Source organism: Carettochelys insculpta, chromosome 1 (genome assembly GCF_033958435.1).
Source record: "Carettochelys insculpta isolate YL-2023 chromosome 1, ASM3395843v1, whole genome shotgun sequence".
Lineage (NCBI taxonomy): Eukaryota > Metazoa > Chordata > Testudines > Carettochelyidae > Carettochelys > Carettochelys insculpta.
Genome location: NC_134137.1, coordinates 280,586,246 through 280,604,253, shown reverse-complemented (window position 1 = coordinate 280,604,253; position 18,008 = coordinate 280,586,246). Strand labels below are relative to the sequence as shown.

At 47.7% G+C, this 18,008-nt stretch overlaps 1 protein-coding gene across 2 annotated transcripts in view; it reads left to right on the top strand.

The window, feature by feature from the left end:
- Positions 1-9,804, top strand: part of TMEM184B (transmembrane protein 184B) — a 50,900-nt gene extending 41,096 nt beyond the window's left edge. The window contains exons 6-10 of one of the 2 annotated variants that reach the window (XM_075008987.1): positions 2,311-2,402; positions 2,781-2,950; positions 3,916-4,110; positions 5,065-5,088; positions 6,326-9,804. In XM_075008987.1, the coding sequence (XP_074865088.1) occupies positions 2,311-2,402; positions 2,781-2,950; positions 3,916-4,110; positions 5,065-5,088; positions 6,326-6,567 (723 nt within the window). In that variant the 3' untranslated portion in view covers positions 6,568-9,804. The remainder of the gene's footprint in view (positions 1-2,310; positions 2,403-2,780; positions 2,951-3,915; positions 4,111-5,064; positions 5,089-6,325) is intronic. The other variant, XM_075008996.1, reaches the window with a different exon arrangement.
- The last annotated feature ends 8,204 nt before the right edge of the window (positions 9,805-18,008 follow it).

The following is an 18,008-nucleotide window of genomic DNA, read 5'->3' as shown; positions in this document are numbered from 1 at the left end:
TTCTGTAGCGAGAGCTGATGATGTACAGGTTCCACAAATCAGGCAAGTGGGCTGAGGGTTTGACACCTCTGTCTCCAATATTTTTCTAGGTTCCCTGGCTTTCCTGCATCATGATAGCTGCTCTTCCAGATGAGGCTGCAAATTGCTGGCCCTGCTTTCTAGCCTGCTGGAGGGATCTGAGGCACTTCCCTCTCACACTATGGAAGTTGGGCTGACAGCAGGTCAATGGGCAATCTTCAGCACCAATCCCAGCCTCTAGGATCTCCTTGGGGTTTCAGCACTGATGAGTAGGAAAATTTCCAGGGCCACCTGTTTGCCCAGTTTATCTCCATGGTGACCAGCGGAGGGAAAACCTGCTCAAAGGAACACCTTTGCTGTTCTCACTCCCGCTCTGGGCCTGGCTGGTAGCGCTTTCACCCTCTTGGTTCTTGTCATTTAGGGCTGAAGGCTTCTTCAGTGCTGCAGCTATCCTTTCCCTCCCTGCTCTGGCACTGAGCTGGTCTCAGACAGGCATCTTCTGTATCTGTATTGGCCATGTGTATCTCGGGCAAGCAGGGTGCATCTACGCTGCAATGAAAGACATGGAACAGATGCAGCTGGCCCGGGTCAGTTACCACAAGTTGGTGGGGCTAAGAACTGCTGTGTAGACACTGGGGCTGGAGCTTGGGTTCGGAGACCCATGCCCCTGCTTGAGGGATTTCAGAACCTGGGCTCCAGCCTGAGCCCACATGTTTACACTCTGATTTTTTAACCCTGCAGCCTGAGTCCTATTAGCCCAAGTCAATTGACCTGACCCCTGAAACTCTGCTGCGTTGTCGGCATGCCCTCAGAGGCCACAGTGCTGGGTGTGGTCTGCAACCCTGGGCAGGCATCTCCCTCACAGGGCATTATGCAGAGGTTCTTTCCCGACTTGTGCCCAGTGACCTTGGTGATGTCTGGGTCTCGCGGCCTTAGTGTACTTCCCATATCTCTGAATGCTTTCTTCCCCAGAAAATGCCTCAAGCCAAAAGCATGTAGCTTGGGTTTCAGGAAGACAGTTAGACAAGCCCTGGCCTGGAGGGGGAGGAAGTACAGAGATGTTGTTTACCAATTAGCATGACCTTTTCCAGTTCTCCTCTGTGTGACTCACCCATTGGCTTGTGTTGAGGTTTTTCTCTCCGTGAAGTCTTACAACCACTAGCAAATTGTGCTTTACCAAAAGCAACTTTTCCTTTGATCCTGCCTGCCTTTTGTCCCCCTTTCTGCAGCTGACGTGGGCCAGCCCCTTGCAAAACTCTTACCTGATCTGCTCTAGGGAGACTAGAAAATGTTAGGGCCTTCACCCTTTCTGAAGTTCAGGTCCGTCTGGTCTGACTCTCTCCTGGAAGTTAAGTGTTTCTTACTGATGTGGTGTTGGGTGAGAGGGAATCATGAGGGGTGGAGGTTACAAGGAGATGCTCAGTGCTGAAGCACTGCTGGTGAAGCAGACAGAACTGCTCTCCAGCCCTAGAAATTCTCCCAGGTGATTCTCTTTTTCTGACTGATTCTAATGCTCCTGCAAGTGAAAACAGAACAGATGTCGCATAGGTGGGTATTTAGACAGCACTTGTCACATTGGTGTTTGAAACCTTTTTACGCTGTTTCATTTGCCAAGATACCCCTTTCTAAGAAGATTCCAGACTTGCTTCCCCCTTTCTCCCACTCACGGTGCAAGCAGCCAGAGGATATGGGGATGAAAAATATGGACCCAGAGTCCTTTTTTTCTTCTCCTTTCACCTCTCCCATTTTCCAGGACACAGCTCCATAATGTTCTGTTCAGTGTGCAGAACTGCGTGCGTGTAGGTATACCAAGTCACAGAGTAGGATCATTTATGGTTGTTGCCAGGAAACAGGCTTTTTATCTGAGCTAGTGTTTCTCAGTAACTCCTCTTTGGACTTTGATCACAGAACATTAGGCTTAAGTTAAAGACCTGGACTCGAAACACAGGGAGGGCTGTCTCCCTTCCTCTGTAGTATCCTAGCGTCCGAGCTGACTGTCAGGGAGCAGACTCTTTCCTCTTGCAGCCCAGGGGTGGGCTTTGGTTCTTGTGGCAGAGGAGGAGCAAACCAGATGGATGCCCACAATCTGAAACTTTCTCACCTTCTACTGCTGCAGAACTGCAGGGAAGGACCAGTGTAATTGTTAGGACTGGAACCACGCTCTGCTATTGAACTTCGCTGATGGTGACTGAGGTGCATGGTGTTGGTGGCCTCTAGATCAAAGCCTGTGTGTATGTGTATCAAACTTGTTCTGTCCTTCTCCATCACTTTCTCTTTTCTTGTTTCCTGTAGGCCACCTTACAGTTCTGTGTGGTGAAGCCCCTCATGGCGATCAGCACAGTCATCCTCCAGGCCTTTGGCAAGTACCGGGATGGTGACTTTGAGTAAGCAAACTGTTTGGTTATTGTCCTGGGTGATCTCCAGCAAGCGAGCCTCTTGCACTCCTGCTGTTGCATGCCTTTGTGAAGGAGAGGTCTGGCTGCCCTGGGTCTGAGTAACTGCACAGGTTGCTGGTGGGGAGAGGACGTGTGGAGGATTGCACACTCCAGAAGATCCCTGTGAAGGAGGAGGGCAGTGTGTGAAGGGGAAGGGAGGCATGTGTGAGCAGAGACATTGGGTTTCACTTTACCTCAGCCTCAGGGAAGGGGAGGAACCAGTGGGGCATGTTAGAGAGGAGAGGAACATTGTGCTAGTGTCTGGAAGAGGTGAAGGTTGGAGGATATTTGTGATCTTCAGAGGGTTTGTGTTTCCTCTCACTTTAGTGTCACCAGTGGCTACCTCTACGTGACAATCATCTACAACATTTCAGTCAGCCTGGCGCTCTACGCTCTCTTCCTTTTCTACTTTGCCACACGTGAACTGCTCAGCCCCTATAGTCCCGTTCTCAAGTTTTTCATGGTCAAGTCAGTCATCTTCCTGTCCTTCTGGCAAGGTGAGGTACTTCCTGTCCCTAGACTGCAGATATCATTAACGAGTCTCTGGGGAAGTAATAGCTGGTGGAACAAGGGTTGAGTAACCCCCGAGTCTGTTTTTTGTGGTTCTTTAGTACACAGTGGCTCGTCCCAGGAGAGCATTCTCCTCCGTCACCTTTGTTCCGCCCCTGCTGTCTGACATACACCTGCCTCGCAAACCAGCTGCTTGTCTCATGGCGGCCTTGGGCAGCTCTGCCAGTGGCAAGATGCAGCTCACAGGAGTTTATTTCCATTCTGCAGTTGTATTGCTTGTGGTGACAAACCTGAAATCATGTCCCTCTTTTTAAAATTATCAAAAAAATCTTCAGCCACAAGTTCCTCTACCTTTTGGCTATATGGCACATCAGCTAAAACATGCAGCTGCAAAACCTCCACCGGATCGGGGCAAGATGCATAGAAATAAGGAGATACTCTCTCTGAGCAAACGGTTAGTCTGGTGTAGCCCACTGTATTGCAGTGCATTAGCAACATTGTCACATGCTACGGAGAAAGTAGGAACCTCAATTCATGGTCTTACACAAGTATGTTGTTTTTAGAAAAATGCTGATGTTTAAGTGATGTCTGTGCTCATGTTTGTTGCTATTTAATTTCCCAAGGTGCTGTTTTCTCCAGTACTACAAAACGGTGGATTCTGACTAAACTTCCTTATGTAGCAGTCATTTTGTTTAACCAGTCTCGGGGGTTGCTGTGTTAGTGTGTAGCTTCGCAAAAACCAAGCAGCTCTGTAGCACCTTAAAGACTAACAGATTTATTCGGTCATGAGCTTGTTTGTTAGTCTTTCAGGAGCTACAGGACTGCTCGTTTTTTTGTTAAACTCGTTTGCCTGGGCATGTGCCCAGACAGTTGGCCATGGTCATTCCGTGGAGAGTTGTGAGGTCAGCCTTTGTTTTTCCTCACTTGTGTTTGACTTGGTTGCCCTGCTCAGGGATGCTGCTGGCTATTCTTGAGAAGTGTGGTGCCATTCCCAAGATCCACTCGGCCAGCGTGTCCGTGGGTGAAGGCACTGTGGCCGCCGGATACCAGGACTTCATCATCTGTGTAGAGATGTTCTTCGCAGCCCTCGCCCTGCGCCATGCCTTCACCTACAAGGTCTACGCAGACAAGCGACTTGATGCACAAGGTACTGGAGCCAGCTGTTTGGTGGGAGGGCATTGGTATACTTTTGTTGGCAAGAAGTGAAGCAATCTGTACCCAGAGCTGGTTTATTGGGTCCTAGGATCCCACTTGGGATGCTCAGGAAGGCATTCTCTCCCCAGTTGCACAGACATGCAGTGTGCAAGAGCCCTAGAGGGCAGAGTCTAGTTTGATTTCTTTCTTCTCCCCGCCCCCTAGTATTTCTTTTTCAATTCCAGTATTCCTCCCTGGACAGCTCTGGAGACTTGAGAGCTGTAAGAATTGGTCTCCTGTCAGAGGATAGCAGAGTACCTCTTACCTGTGTGCCTATGGGGAAATGCCACATGTTCAGGTTGTGCAGCAGACACAAGGGAGTTGAGGGAGGAGGGCTCTGAGGCAGCTCCTGTTTTCCCTCAAACTGAGGGAGAGGGAAGTGTGTGCCCTTAGCACCAGGGATGGGGCTTTTCCAGGTGAGGCATTCAGAGGGGTCAGAGACCAACTCTCGGGAAGAGGAAGGGTGTTGGCAGAGGGACTTGGAAGCTGGCCAGTGAAGAGGCTGTTCTTATGCTGATCAGTCTGTCATGTTCTCCCTTTCTTCACTAAATAAAGGGGTGTGGTCCCATTCCCTCTGGAGGTGGGATCCAGATCATGCACAGATGGCGTGCGAAGGTTATGGCATGGCCGATTGAGGCCAGCAAGCCTAGCAGCTCTGGGAGCACAGGTCACTCCAGCAATAGTGGGCTTTGGGATGGAAATGAGTGGTGTCCTGCCCTCCTGCAGCCATTAAGCCAGCATGAGTTAAATGGATGGTTAAATTGCTACACTGTGCTGTGGGGATGTTTTGGTGGTGGGTCTGAGAATAATTTGCTTGTTCAGCCTATTACTTCCTCTCTTTCTCTCTCTTTCTCTCTTTGTCCTTTCTCATTCTCTCCCTTACTTTGGCTACTGGTTTCTGATGCAGCCGTTCCGTCATATGGGCCCTACGGTAGGTGCTATGCTCTGTGTGTTCTTCAGTTGCCCCTAACTTAATTATTCAGCTGGCTTTTCTACCCTCACCAGCAACACCCCCACCTTTCCCTAGAAAGCACTGGCAGGTTCCTGCTGCCGTCCCACCTGTAGAACTTGCCTTCCTCAACACAGCTTCTTGAGATTCCCTGCATCGTAGGGCCCCTGCCAAGGCAATGGCATAACGACCTAGCCTAGAGTGCCTTTTGTGGGGCCAGCAGGGTTGAGTGTCTTATTTGTAGTAATAGAATGCTTAATTGTTTTTAGACCTGATGAAAACCATGATCTGTGAAGTGCACCTCGTACTCAGTACCAGATGTAAGGGTGGGAGTGGGGCCATGTATATTGAAGCAATCAGCATCGTGTGTGTGAGACATTCTGTCTCTCCACATGCACACACACCCCGCTTTTATAGCCAGAGATAAGCAGCCTACCTTCATGCTCTGGGGAGCTCACCTTTTGGGGGCAGGGAACAAACTCAGAAGTGCATGTGGGGACCGACATACCTGGCAGTTCTGGAGGAATGAGATCAGTATCATGGCAGGATAGGAGGCAGCCACCTCACTCTGTACCCATCTTGTATCTCTGATTTCCCCTCATCCCGCAAAGGCCCAACTGACTCCCATACTGAGCTGTCACAGCTGTAGCTTCCGTGTGTGTGTGTGTGTGTGTCTGTCTCTCTCACATACAGCCATGCAGAGACCTCCTTCCTAGCTTCACATCTGTCTCCTCCTTGTACGTGTTTTCTGCAGCCCATCACAGTGGAGATCACCTCAGTCCTATCTGCAGCTGCTGTCCTTCCTAATGAATTCAAGCCCCACATCACCCCCAAATTGTTAAACCTTCCTCTTGCTCTTCCTTGTTTTCTCCGAATTCTTTAGAGAAGTTCTTCTCACCGTGTCTTGTGGTCTCTCATCCTACCAGCTAGGGAGGGACCTTCAGCAAAGTGAGCACAGCCCATTTCCACTGCATGTCTCCAGTCTGCTGTTTTGAATTGGAATTGCTATGCCAGTAGTGACCAGTCCTCCTCCAAATGCTGGGGGCACGTCCCTGAAAGCTTGTGCCACTTCTACAACACGGCTTTTTGAAGCCACTTGAAGGCAGCCGTTGCAAAAGAATCTAGCGCATCCAGGGGTGTGGGTCAGTGTATGACAATACCCTTGTCTGATTTAAGGCTTGTTTTTTCCCTCATTGAGCTCTCCCATCTTGTCCGGCAGGTCGCTGCGCCCCCATGAAGAGCATCTCCAGCAGTCTCAAGGAGACCATGAACCCCCATGACATTGTCCAGGATGCCATCCACAACTTCTCCCCCGCCTACCAGCAGTACACCCAGCAGTCAACACTGGAGCACGGCCCACCCTGGCGCAATGGCAACCACGTCATCTCCCGCTCCCACAGCTGCTCGGGTGCTCGGGACAATGAGAAGACCCTTCTGCTGAGCTCTGACGACGAGTTCTGAGAGGGCCCCGCACCCTGGAGCTCCTCCCTGAGGCCACTGGCTGCAACCACCCCAGCACAGCCTGGAACCTTCCTTTTTATTTATTGAACCAGAAGTTGTGTCACTTCCCAAATGGTGCTCAGTGCAGAATTGGGCACTTCCCAGTAGCTTTTGTAGGTGTGACTGTCATGACTGGGAGGGTATTGGGTGTTGGGACTCTGTTCTCACAAAACATTTTCTAAAGAAAAAATCAACTGGGTCAGTCCCCCCCCCTACAAATAACTGTTTAAAAAGCTCCAAACACACATGGCGAGGGAGAGTGGAGCCCTAAGAAAAAGCGAACCCTGTTCTTTTTTGGGGCGTATGGGGCAAGTACGGGAGAAACTCCAAGAAGTGAAGTCATATCTTCCCACCACCTGGCAAGCTTTGTGGAACATGATTGGTTGGAATAAGAAGTGACCAATTTTTTTTTAGCTGAATGATTACATTACTTTGTGTTATTTTTGCATAGTGGTTAATGAGGGGACAACCTGCTCCCTACCCCGCCGCATCTCCCTCTTTCAGCGCCTCACTGTGAATTTCTCTGTACCCTTTGGGCATTGTGATGGACAGTATCAGACCATAAGTCCTGTCTGCTTCTTTGTTCTCTGTGGCCATTGCTGGAGGCTTCAGAAGGGAACCCCTCCCATCTCCTAGTGCCCCTGATTATGCAATATTGTAATTTCAGGGTGGGGAGAGAAATTTCCTCTTGCCCCCAGCTGGTGGTTGTGTAATATCCTGCAAGGTAGGCAGATCTGAACCATTTTTTCCCTCAGTGGCAGAGGGGTTTTCTGATCACTTGCTTGGGTGGTCAGGGGTTCCCATCTCACTCCTGCATTATAGAAGCAGGATTCCTCTGTAGAGTGTCTGGCTGTCCCTACTAGCAAGTCATAGCACCAGCCATACTCGGTAACAGACGTTAAATACTTTTGGATTAGAAGTTAATATCTCATATTCATTTGCAGAAATCCGACCCTTCATTTCCTCCTCTGTGATTTTTCTGTGTAGTGAGGACATTTTAAATCTGAAGAGTGTCTCTTTGCTACCCCATCTCTTCCTTCCTGCGCTGTCTTCCAGTTAAATTGAAGAACGTGCATCATCCCTTCCCCATTTTTCTGACAGCCTTCTGCCAATCTTGTCATCCTTTGACCTGCCTTGCAAACTGAAGGCTTGCTGCTGCTAGAGTGCGGTGTTAATACCCTCTCTTCACTTTCTTCTTTTGTTCAGGGCTTCACCTGGTCAGTTGGAGTTGTTTACACATGGTGGCCAATCTGTCATGCGCCTGTCTTGCCCTATGATCCCCCAGGGCAGAGCTGCCTCTGCACCTGCTATCGTCCCTGGTCCTACCTGGTGTTGTAAAGGCTTGAGCCAAAGGCCACTGAGGTCAAGGAAATTCTTTCCATTGGCTTCAGCAGGCTGTGAATCTGGCCTACATGGTCCAGCAGAGTGAAAATAAAAAGTCCCCTAGAAGAGCCAAAAATTTTGCCAGGCACGGAGAAATGCATCTCATTGGACTACCCTGCTGCTGTGTTTCTGTGTGCCTGTATTAAAACCGACCACTGAAAGGGAACCAAAACCAGGTCGTTAACATTAAGCTGCTGCTTTCCTCCCAGCTGAGCCTCTGTTTGTTTCTTCCCCATCATTAAGCTGCTATTACGACTCACAGGCCCTTGGCTAGTGGGAGGTCAGCAAGCGGCCTGCTCTGTCTTGGTTTTAGCCCCTTGTCTGGGGAGGCCTGATGGGAGGAGCTAGGGCCTGACGTCTTTTGCATGTGGCTTCCCTTTCTCATCTGTGCCTTAATTTTTACAAGCAAAGGTCCCAGCTGCAGCCCCCTTGGGAAGTCCCTATTCCAAGATGGGCTGGGTGGGGAGAATGGGTGCAGGCTAGAGGTGAGCCGGTTTCTCCATGGGGAGTCAGTGCAGGTGTGCTTGCTCTCTCCTTTGCGAATATGCGCGAGTGAAGGTGGGTGCGTAGTACACCTTCTGCTCCCCTACCTCAAAGCTGCCAAAGGGCCTGAGGACAGCGGGGAGGGTGGTTTCTCTGAGGGAGTGGGAGATGGGAGCAGGAGGTCTAAAAGCAAATGGGCTTCTGTAACTACTGGGTTCCCCTCACCCTTTAGTCCCATTCAACATTATGGTGCTTCCTCTCCCCCCAGCCTCCTTAAATCAGTCAGTCACTGCTTAACTGAAAGAGAGCCACCCACTAATTACCAGGCCTTTCTCCACCTGTAATCCTGTGTGGTGGAAGACTGAAGCTCACACAGGTCTTCTTTGCTTCACAACCACCCCTCATCTCGTTCGTTACTTGTTTTATATTAACTCTCTCCTGGAGGGGGCACATACTCCCCTCCTCTGTTTCAACAGGGCTGTCCAGACTCTGTATTTCCAGCTGCCCTGTGTCCCTGACCCCCGATCTCACTTTAATTTATTTGCAGTGAGTCTCCAGATGTCCTTCCCTTGTGTGGAAGGAAGTGGCTGAAGTTTGGAGTGGCCTGGGCTGGTGCCCTTGACCCTGAGGTGTTCAGACTTTGGGGAGGGATTTATTTTGTTTGATTTTTAAAGCGGATGCTGCAAATGTTGTGTGTAGGATCTGGATATTCTTGAAGCTTCCTGTGCTTAGTAGTTTAAAGTATAACTCCTTTGGCACTAGCTGCCTTTGGGAAAACAAAGAAATGTGGTAGGCGCTGGAGCCGCATCACAGCCAGCTGCCATATATCTGTTTTTAGCACTACACGTAAACCTCTCTGCAAAGCTTGCGGCTCCTCTTCAGGATGGGCAAGTGCCGGAACATGACAACAACTGGCTGGCCAATAGGAAACAAATACTCAATACAACTGAGTGTCAGAGATCTACGCTAATCAGCCCACTGATCGCGTACATCCAGCTAACGGTAGCCCGGAACTCGAACACCACGGCCAGTCCAATGTGTAGGCCCTCAGCGCTGCCCTCTCCCACTCCTGTGCTCTCTCCCATGCCCTTTTTTACCGTTTAGCTCACCCGTGGGATTCGTTTATTATTTTTCCATATAAAGTAGTTCTTTGTATATAAATGACTGGAAAAAAATGTATGATAAATAAGAGAGTCACCTAGTTTTGTACCTATCGTGTATAACTGATGTGAGCTCAGCGACAAGCCGCTCTCTATTTTGGTCTTTGTGATGTTACTCTGCAAAAACAAGCAAGTAAAACGACAAAATAAAAATATATAGATTGTACTTAAACCGCCTCCGCCCTGATGGTGTATGGAATTCTCCCCATTCGTTCCCTGCCCTGATCTGGTGACCTCTTTAGTTCCTCACACGCCAGAGCCACTCAGGCTGTGTCTACGGTTCCACTTTGTCTGTAGCTTGTGGTTCAGAGTTTGGGGGCGGGAAGGGGGAGCAATGTAAGTTACGCTGACAGATGCCTGTGTGTGGACAGTGCTACAGTGGCAGGAGAGCTGCTACTGCCACTTGTAGAAGTGATTTTATTATGTTGGCGGGAGAGCCCTCTCCAGCCGGTGTAGAGCAGCTACGCAAATGACCTGCCAGTGGCACCGCTGCAGGTTCTCCATGGTAAACATGCCTTCCGTCACGTGTGGTAACATTTAAAATTATCCGGTCAAAGTGAGAAATGGTCTGAACAGAATGACATTCAACAAGGACAAATGCGAAGTCCTGCGCTTAGGCGGGGAACTATCTGTTATGCACATGCAAAATGGGAAATGGCTGCCTAGGAAGGAGTCTTGGGAAAGGGGGTCATAGTGGATCAAAAAAATAAAAGTGGGCGGTGGGGGGGGGTGCGGAAAAAAGCAAATGTTATTCTGTGATTTCCCCCACCCCACCTCAGGACTGTTGTAAGCCTAGGGGTTTTCTTAGCCAGGCAAAAGTTCTTCATTATGATCTGTATCCATCCATCTCCACCTCCTGTCCTCACTCAGGTAAATGCAAGGGCTGAACAGCAGCAGCACCTCAGCAAAGTGTGCACAGGGTTGGATGGCAGAAGACCTGCTTCCTAATCCTGACTCTGCCACTGAGACAGGTGTTTCCTTGGGCAGATAATTTAGAGCAGAAATGAACTGGCGAGCCATGTGGAATCTGATTTTTCAGACATCCCGTGTACCCATAAGTCCAATTTAAGACACAGAGGGTCTGCAGGCCAGCCTTTCTGAGAACTGAACCGTTAGGACCCATTCACTCATTTCATGGGCTGTATAGGCATAGATTTATGAAGAACAAACCAATCAAACAAGGCTGTTTACCCTGTAAAAGAGACTTGGGGGTGGGGTGGAGGGGTGGATGTGGTATAGCTTGACTTAGTAAGGCTTTCGGTGCTGTCTCGCATGGCCTCATAAACAACCTACAGAAATGTAACCTAGATGGAGCTACTGTGAACTGGTTGCATAACTCGTTGGAAAACCAGTCCCAGAGTATAATTTATCAGTGGTTCACAAGCAAGCTGGAAAGACATTCCAAGTGAAATGCAGTCCTGCAGGGATCAGTTCTGGTTCTGGCTCTGTTAAATATCTTCATCAAAGATTTAGATAAGGAGTTTGTGCATGTACTATGCTGTGGGGTTGAAGAATGGTTGGTAAATTCTTGGAGAGTAGGATTAACGTTCAAAATTATGTGGGCAAACTGAGAAGTGGTCTCAACGGGGTAACTCAACAAGGACAAATGCAAAGTACTGCAGGGAACTATTAGTTGCACACAAACAAAATGGGAAATGGCTGCCTAGGAAGTGGAAAGGGGTCATAGTGGATCACAAAAGAGTGGACAGTGTTAACAGTATGGCAAAAAAAAAGAAAGAAGCTAGCATTCTGTGATTTTTCAGGGCTATTGTAAGCAAGATGTGAAGTAATTCTGCTCTGCTCAAGCTGATTGTGTTCAATTCTAGGTACCACATTTCAGGGAACATGTGGACAAATTGGAAAAAGTCCAAGAGAAGAGCAACAAAAGTGCTTAAAGGTGTCATGGAGTTTGGCTCTCCAAGACTTACATTTTGACACAGAACACATTTCAGGAGCTTCTAACAAAGTGGCTGAGGCACACTCTTGAGGAGGTTCCAGATTCAGCTACTTAGGACTCTTCCTGTTTACAGTAGACCCCTGACTTACAGGGGTTGCGTTCATGTGCAACCCCATGTAAGTCAAATTTTGCATACCTGGGGGAGTCAGGAAACTGACCAGCACAGCAGTCAGCTGCCCCCTTGCTCACAGGATAGGGGAAACTGACCAGCTCTGGACCAGCCGGGAGAGGAGAGTGGGAACAAGGGGCAGTCATGCTGTCCACTCACCTCCCCTCCCCTCCCCTTGCAGAGGTGGGAAACTGATGGGGTCAGCTGCTCTGGTCAGTTTCCTGGCTCCTGCAAGTGGAGGGGAGCCAGGCTACCCTTGGTTTCCAGCTGCTTGCTGGTGCCAGGAAACTGACTAGAGCAGCAACTGTGGTCAGTTTCCCTGCTCCTGCCAGTGGTGGCAGCCAAGAGTCAGGCTGCTGCCCCTGACAGGAGCTGGGAAACTGGCAGCCACTCCTGTCAGTGGCAGCATCTTGGCTACCCTTAGAGTTGCATTAACCTGAGATAACACACAGCTCCAGAGCACGTGTCTCAGGCGTCTACTGTACCAAGCATTGTATTACACAAATGTAAATGTGTTTTGTTCGTTCTTCATGTAATTCATAGTAATGTCTAAGTGTTGCATGTATCTTATTAATTATGCTGAATTAATTATCCTGAAGGGGGGCTCTAAAGAGGGTGGAGACAGGCTGTTTTCAGTAGTTAGGGGTGGCGGAACAAGGAGCAATGGTCTCAAGTTGCAATGGGAGAGGTCTAGGCTGGATATTAGAAAAATCTGTTTCACTAGGGCTACGTCTACACTAGCCCCAAACTTCGAAATGGCCATGCAAATGGCCATTTCAAAGTTTACTAATGAAGCACTGAAATGCATATTCAGCGCTTCATTAGCATGCGGGCGGCCACGGCACTTCGAAATTGATGCGCCTTGCCACCGCACGGCTCGTCCTGATGGGGCTCCTTTTTGAAAGGCCCCCGCCTACTTCGAAGTCCCCTTATTCCCACGAGCTCATGGGAATAAGGGGACTTTGAAGTAGGCGGGGGACGAGCCGTGCGGTGGCGAGGCGCATCAATTTCGAAGTGCTGCGGCCGCCCGCATGCTAATGAATCGCTGAATATGCATTTCAGTGCTTCATTAGTAAACTTCGAAATGGCCATTTGCGTGGCCATTTCGAAGTTTGGGGCTAGTGTAGACACGGCCTAGGAGAGCAGTGAAACATTGGAATGTGTTACCGAGGGAAGTGGTGGAATCTCCAACCCTAGAGGTTATGTCCAGGCTTGACGAAGTTCTGTCTGGGATGATTAAGTTGGGATTGCTCCTGCTTTAGGCAGGAGGCTAGACTCAATGCCTTCCTGAGGTCTCTTCCAGCCCTATGATTCTTTCCTAGACCATCATCATCGTCATCATGAATAACCGTGGGCTCAGCACCCGTTGGTGTCTGATGCCTCTCTCACTATTTCCTTCCATCTTTCCCTATCCAGTGCAGAGTGGCTTAGTTTCTATAGACTAGCTCTGCACCAATCTACCACATCATCTATCCATTCTCTGGGGGGTCTGCCTCTCCTATTCAAACCGTCCATTATGCCGAATACTAGGGTCTTCTTTCATCGTTCATTCTGCAAATATGTCCAAATAGTTGTAGCTTTCATTTTATAACCTTCTGCAGCAGGTTCTCTTTTGGCTGTATCTTCCTGTATAATTCCTCATTGGTGACCTTCTGCATCCATCCTATTCTCAGAATCTTTCTATAACAACTCCTTTTGAACGCCAATATTCTTCTTTTCGAATCTTTCGTTATCACCCATGTCTCACATCCGTACAACATGCTGCTGAATACACATGTTTTCAAGATGCCCGGCTTTGTTCTTAAGCTAATTGCTTTGCTTTTCCAGATTTTATCCGTTGCCTTCAAACTGGCTCTTGCTTTTGCTATTCTAGTCACTATTTCCTGCTTACAGTCTAGATCATACACTATGTTGCTCCCCAGATATGTGAACTTCTCTACATTTTCTAGTTCAATACCATCCACACTGATCTTCCTTCCTATTTCTTTATCTCCAAATACCATTGTTTTTTATCGATGTTCATAATTAGTCTGTACTGCTTCCCTTCTTCGTTTAACGCCTGCACCGTTTTCGCTAGCTTCTCCTCATCTTCCTCAATGATAACTATATCATCCGCAAACCTCAAGTTGTTAATTCTTTTCCCATGCACAGATACCCCTTCTACCTCTTCCTTGATCTTGTCCATCGCTCTCTCCAGATGTGCGATGAAGATACTTGGCGATATTGGATCTCCTTGTCTCATATCTCTACTTGTTTTAAACCAACTTCCCAACTCCCTGCATGTTCTCACCACTGCCTCCGCATTATCAGTGATATAATTCAACAACCGTATTTGTCTGATATCTGCTCCGCATGACTCCAACACCGCCCAAGTCACTTTCTGATTTATACTGTCAAATGTCTTTGGAAAATCGACAAAGCAAGTGTATATGTTTTTGTTCTTTCGTCGCGCTTTCTCCGCTATCAGTCTTAGTTCCCATATCTGCTGTATCGTACTTCTATCTTTTCTGAACCCTGCTTGCTCATCTGCTATATGTTCTTCTATCTGCGATCTTAATCTCTCAGTCAGTATCATCATCAGCACCTTACCTAGATGACTCGTTAGGGCAATCGTTCTGTAGTTCTTGCACTCCAATGCACTTTCTTTCTTGGGTATTGTCACTAGCACAGATCTTGTCCATTCCTTAGGTGCCTTCCCTGCTTTCCATGTTATATTACATAGTCAGTGTATTTCCTGAATCATGCTTTCTCCGCCATATTTGATCATCTCTCCTGTGATCTTATAATTTCCAGGGCTCTTGTTGTTCTTCAGTCGTTTCACTGCTTTTTCTACTTCCTCCTTTGAAATATCGGTCTCGCTCTTGATGCTCCGGGGAGATATCTCTTTCAGTTCTTCAATCAGTCTCTCTGAGACACTCGGGTCCAACTGTGCTTTGTATAGATCGGTGAAATATCTCGTCCATTGCTGCACAATCTTCTCCCTGTTCATGAGCACTTCTTCGTTCTCATCTTTGATCGCCATCTGCTTCGGTTGCCATTTCCTATTAATATTCTAATTGTCTTATACACCTCCCTGGTCTTACATTTGCCATAATACCTCTCAATATCTTCACATTGTTCCTCTAACCATTTCTCCTTTTCCTTTCTGGCTGTTTTCCTTACCTCATTGCATTTCATCCTATATTGCTGTTCTGCCATCTCAGAAACATCTCTTCTGATCTTGAACACTCTTTTCTCTTGAACCAACTTCAGTGTCTTCTGGGTAATCCACTTCTTATTGATCTTTTCTTTTTCTGGAACAGTCTGCTCAGTTTCCTCTTCTATAGTGATGGCTATCCCTGCGACTCTCTTATCTAGGTCTTTCTCTGTGGCGATATTCTTAATCTTCTCTTAGAGCACTGTTCTGTATGCATTCCCTGTTTCTTCCTCACATAGCCTCACCACATCTCTTCGTTTCTTAAACTGTGTCTTACGTTTTCTTTTGAGTTTTATCTTGATGTTTGCAATCACTAGACTGTGGTCTGAGTCTATATCCGCTCCTTGGAAAGCTCGGCACTGCTGTACTGATGTTATCCATCTTCTTCTTGTCAAAATCATATCTATCGTGTTCTTGGACTTCCCATCATTCGATCGCCATGTCCACTTCCTACAGTCCTTTTGTTGGAATCTCATGTTGCAAATCACCATCTCATGCTCTGTAGCAAACTCTGACAGTTTCTCACCTTGTTCGTTTCTTTCTCCATATCCAAACCTTCCCATGACTCTCTCCCAACCTTCATTATCTGTTCCAACCTTCTCATTCCAATCTCCTCCGATGATCAACACATCTTTCTTCGGTATCTCCTCCACTGTCTTTGTCAAGTCTTTATAGAATAGCTCAATCTCTTCCTCCGTACTGTCCGATGTGGGTGCTTACACCTGAATGACTGAGATGTTGAATGGTTTTGCTTTGAATCGCACTACCATCATTCTTGCACTCACCGGTTTGTATCCTAATAATGCTCTTCTAGCCGTTTTGCTAAGAAGGAATCCAACTCCTGCTTCATGTTTCGTTTAGTTTCTTGACCAAATGATTTCGCAACTGCATATCTCTCCTGATCCCGTCCAACGCATCTCTGCCAGTCCAAGTATATCACATTGATATCTCTCCATTTCCTTCTGAAGCAGCTCTAATTTTCCAGTTGCCCAGTGTTCGGACGTTCCATGTTCCAATGGATAGCATATGTGTTAGGTGTAATTTTCTTTCGGTAGCCAATTTATCAACCCAATCCCATCGCTCAATTGGTATCATGGACACTGTTTATCTGGGCGACGTCCAAGCCAGCATCTTTTAACACTTGGTTGTACTGGCATCAGATTTCATTTGTATCCTTGTTTGACGGTCAGCGCATAAACACACATCTGACCAACCCTCCTCCTTCATCCAGGCTTGGGACTGGCATGGAGCTCTCAGTGGCTTCATGGCAGAGTTTTTCCTAGACCACCTGAATGAAATTACAGCCAGTGTGGATGTCACTCCACTGTTGTAATTTTGGGGGCATGTCATGAATGAGTGCAGGGAAGAGGTTAATCTCCTGAGGTAACCTGAATTCTCAGGTGACCCAAGGGGAGTGAAGTAGCTTTGTTTAAACTGAGAACAATTGCAGTTTTCAGGGCTTTTGTCTCTGTGGAGAGCAGAGAGAAAGAGAGAGGGGGAGATGTCTCCCAGGCAGTTAGAAGGAAAAATCAGAAATATCCTGAGCATTACAAAATCAGCCATAGACGTGTAAATAAAAGGGAAATGTATAGTTAGATGCGATCAGGTTATGCTTATTTTGAATTTGGTTGGAATGGTTGCACTGTCCTCGCTTTTGTGTCATTGTTTGACTTGAGAATTCCCCGCTGTAAAAGCTGAGTCCTAGGGAAATCTTCTCTGTGTGCAACCCATGATTTACTTTGCTCTTGTTTTGTGAATAAATCTGTTTTTAAGCAACTGATCTGATTCTGTGTCCTAAGAAGAGTGTGTACCTTACACCAAAATAGTCAGCGACTGAATTATTTTTGTGTGTGTGTCCAAGCTCTCTCCTGAAGGAGGATTAAGAGCTTGGGGTACCCCCCACAGGGAGATCTTCCGAGTTCATCTTCCTGGGTGTGGTGGGTGGGGGGGCGTCTTTTCTCACTCGGGTGGTGGCAGCCTGTCTCCAGAGTTCAGGGAATCTGTGACCCTGGGAAGTTTTAAAGTAAAGCCTGTGTATAGGCAAGGTGTTTTTAAGTCTCTGCAGGGCCCCACTTTCTGCACTCAAAGTATGGAGTGGGGAAGGATCCCCCTGGAAAAAAGTGTAGAAAAACACAACCTATGAAAGAAGATTGGGGGGAAAATGGGGTTGTGTAATCTGGAGAAGACTGAGAGGGGACATGTCAAATACACAGAAAGTTAAGTGTTGTTACGGAGAGGTGGGAGAAATTTTGTTCTAGTTAATTTCTGAGGTTAAGGCAAGAGCAGTCTAGGCTGGATAGTTTAAAAATTCTGTCAGCTTAGTTAAATTCGGGAATAAAGTAGATTGGGCGTTTGGGGAATCATTATCATTGAAGGTTTTTAAGAGCAGATTAGACAAACACCTGTCCATAACGGTCTAGTTCAGGGGTGGGCAATAATTTTTGATGGGCGGGGGGAGAGAGGGGGCTCCAAGAATTTGAGGTAAGTGGTCAGGGACTGCTCTTGCCTATGATGTTAATGAAGAGGGTGCAGGGTCTAGGATAGAGGTTGGGTGATGAAATGCGCTCTGGGTACAGAATTGGGGTGCAGGTGGGGGTGTGGACAACAGCTATTGGACTGAAACATGAAGCTATAGTGGGTTTTCTTTGCCATCAGCATTCTGCAGGAGTTAGCCTCAGCCCTTTTCCCAGGCTGGGTGGTCCTGATTGCACCTGAATACTACACTAGCAAAAGAGCAAGTGACCAGGGGGTCATACAATCAGCTTGCTTCCCTGGATTCATGACTGCAGCCAGACACTGGATCCGCTATGCTCTGGCTTCCTCTGCTGTCCCTATGAAAGTCCTCACCTGCATGTAAGTACACGAGAGCAGGAGGGTCTGAGTGAGTGGGTGTGTGCTTGAGAGCCCTTTTTCTTTTAATCCAACAGTGGCATTTAATAAAATCCATATGACTGTAACTCTGTGATGGTCTACAGTGTAAAATAAGGTAACACCTCCCATTGCTACACTTCTGTCGGTCTTAAACTCTAGGGCTGTCTGCACCACAAAAATAATTTTGAATTTGCTTACTTCGAAGTACAACTTCAAAGTAAGCAACTTCGAGGCAGAGCGTCT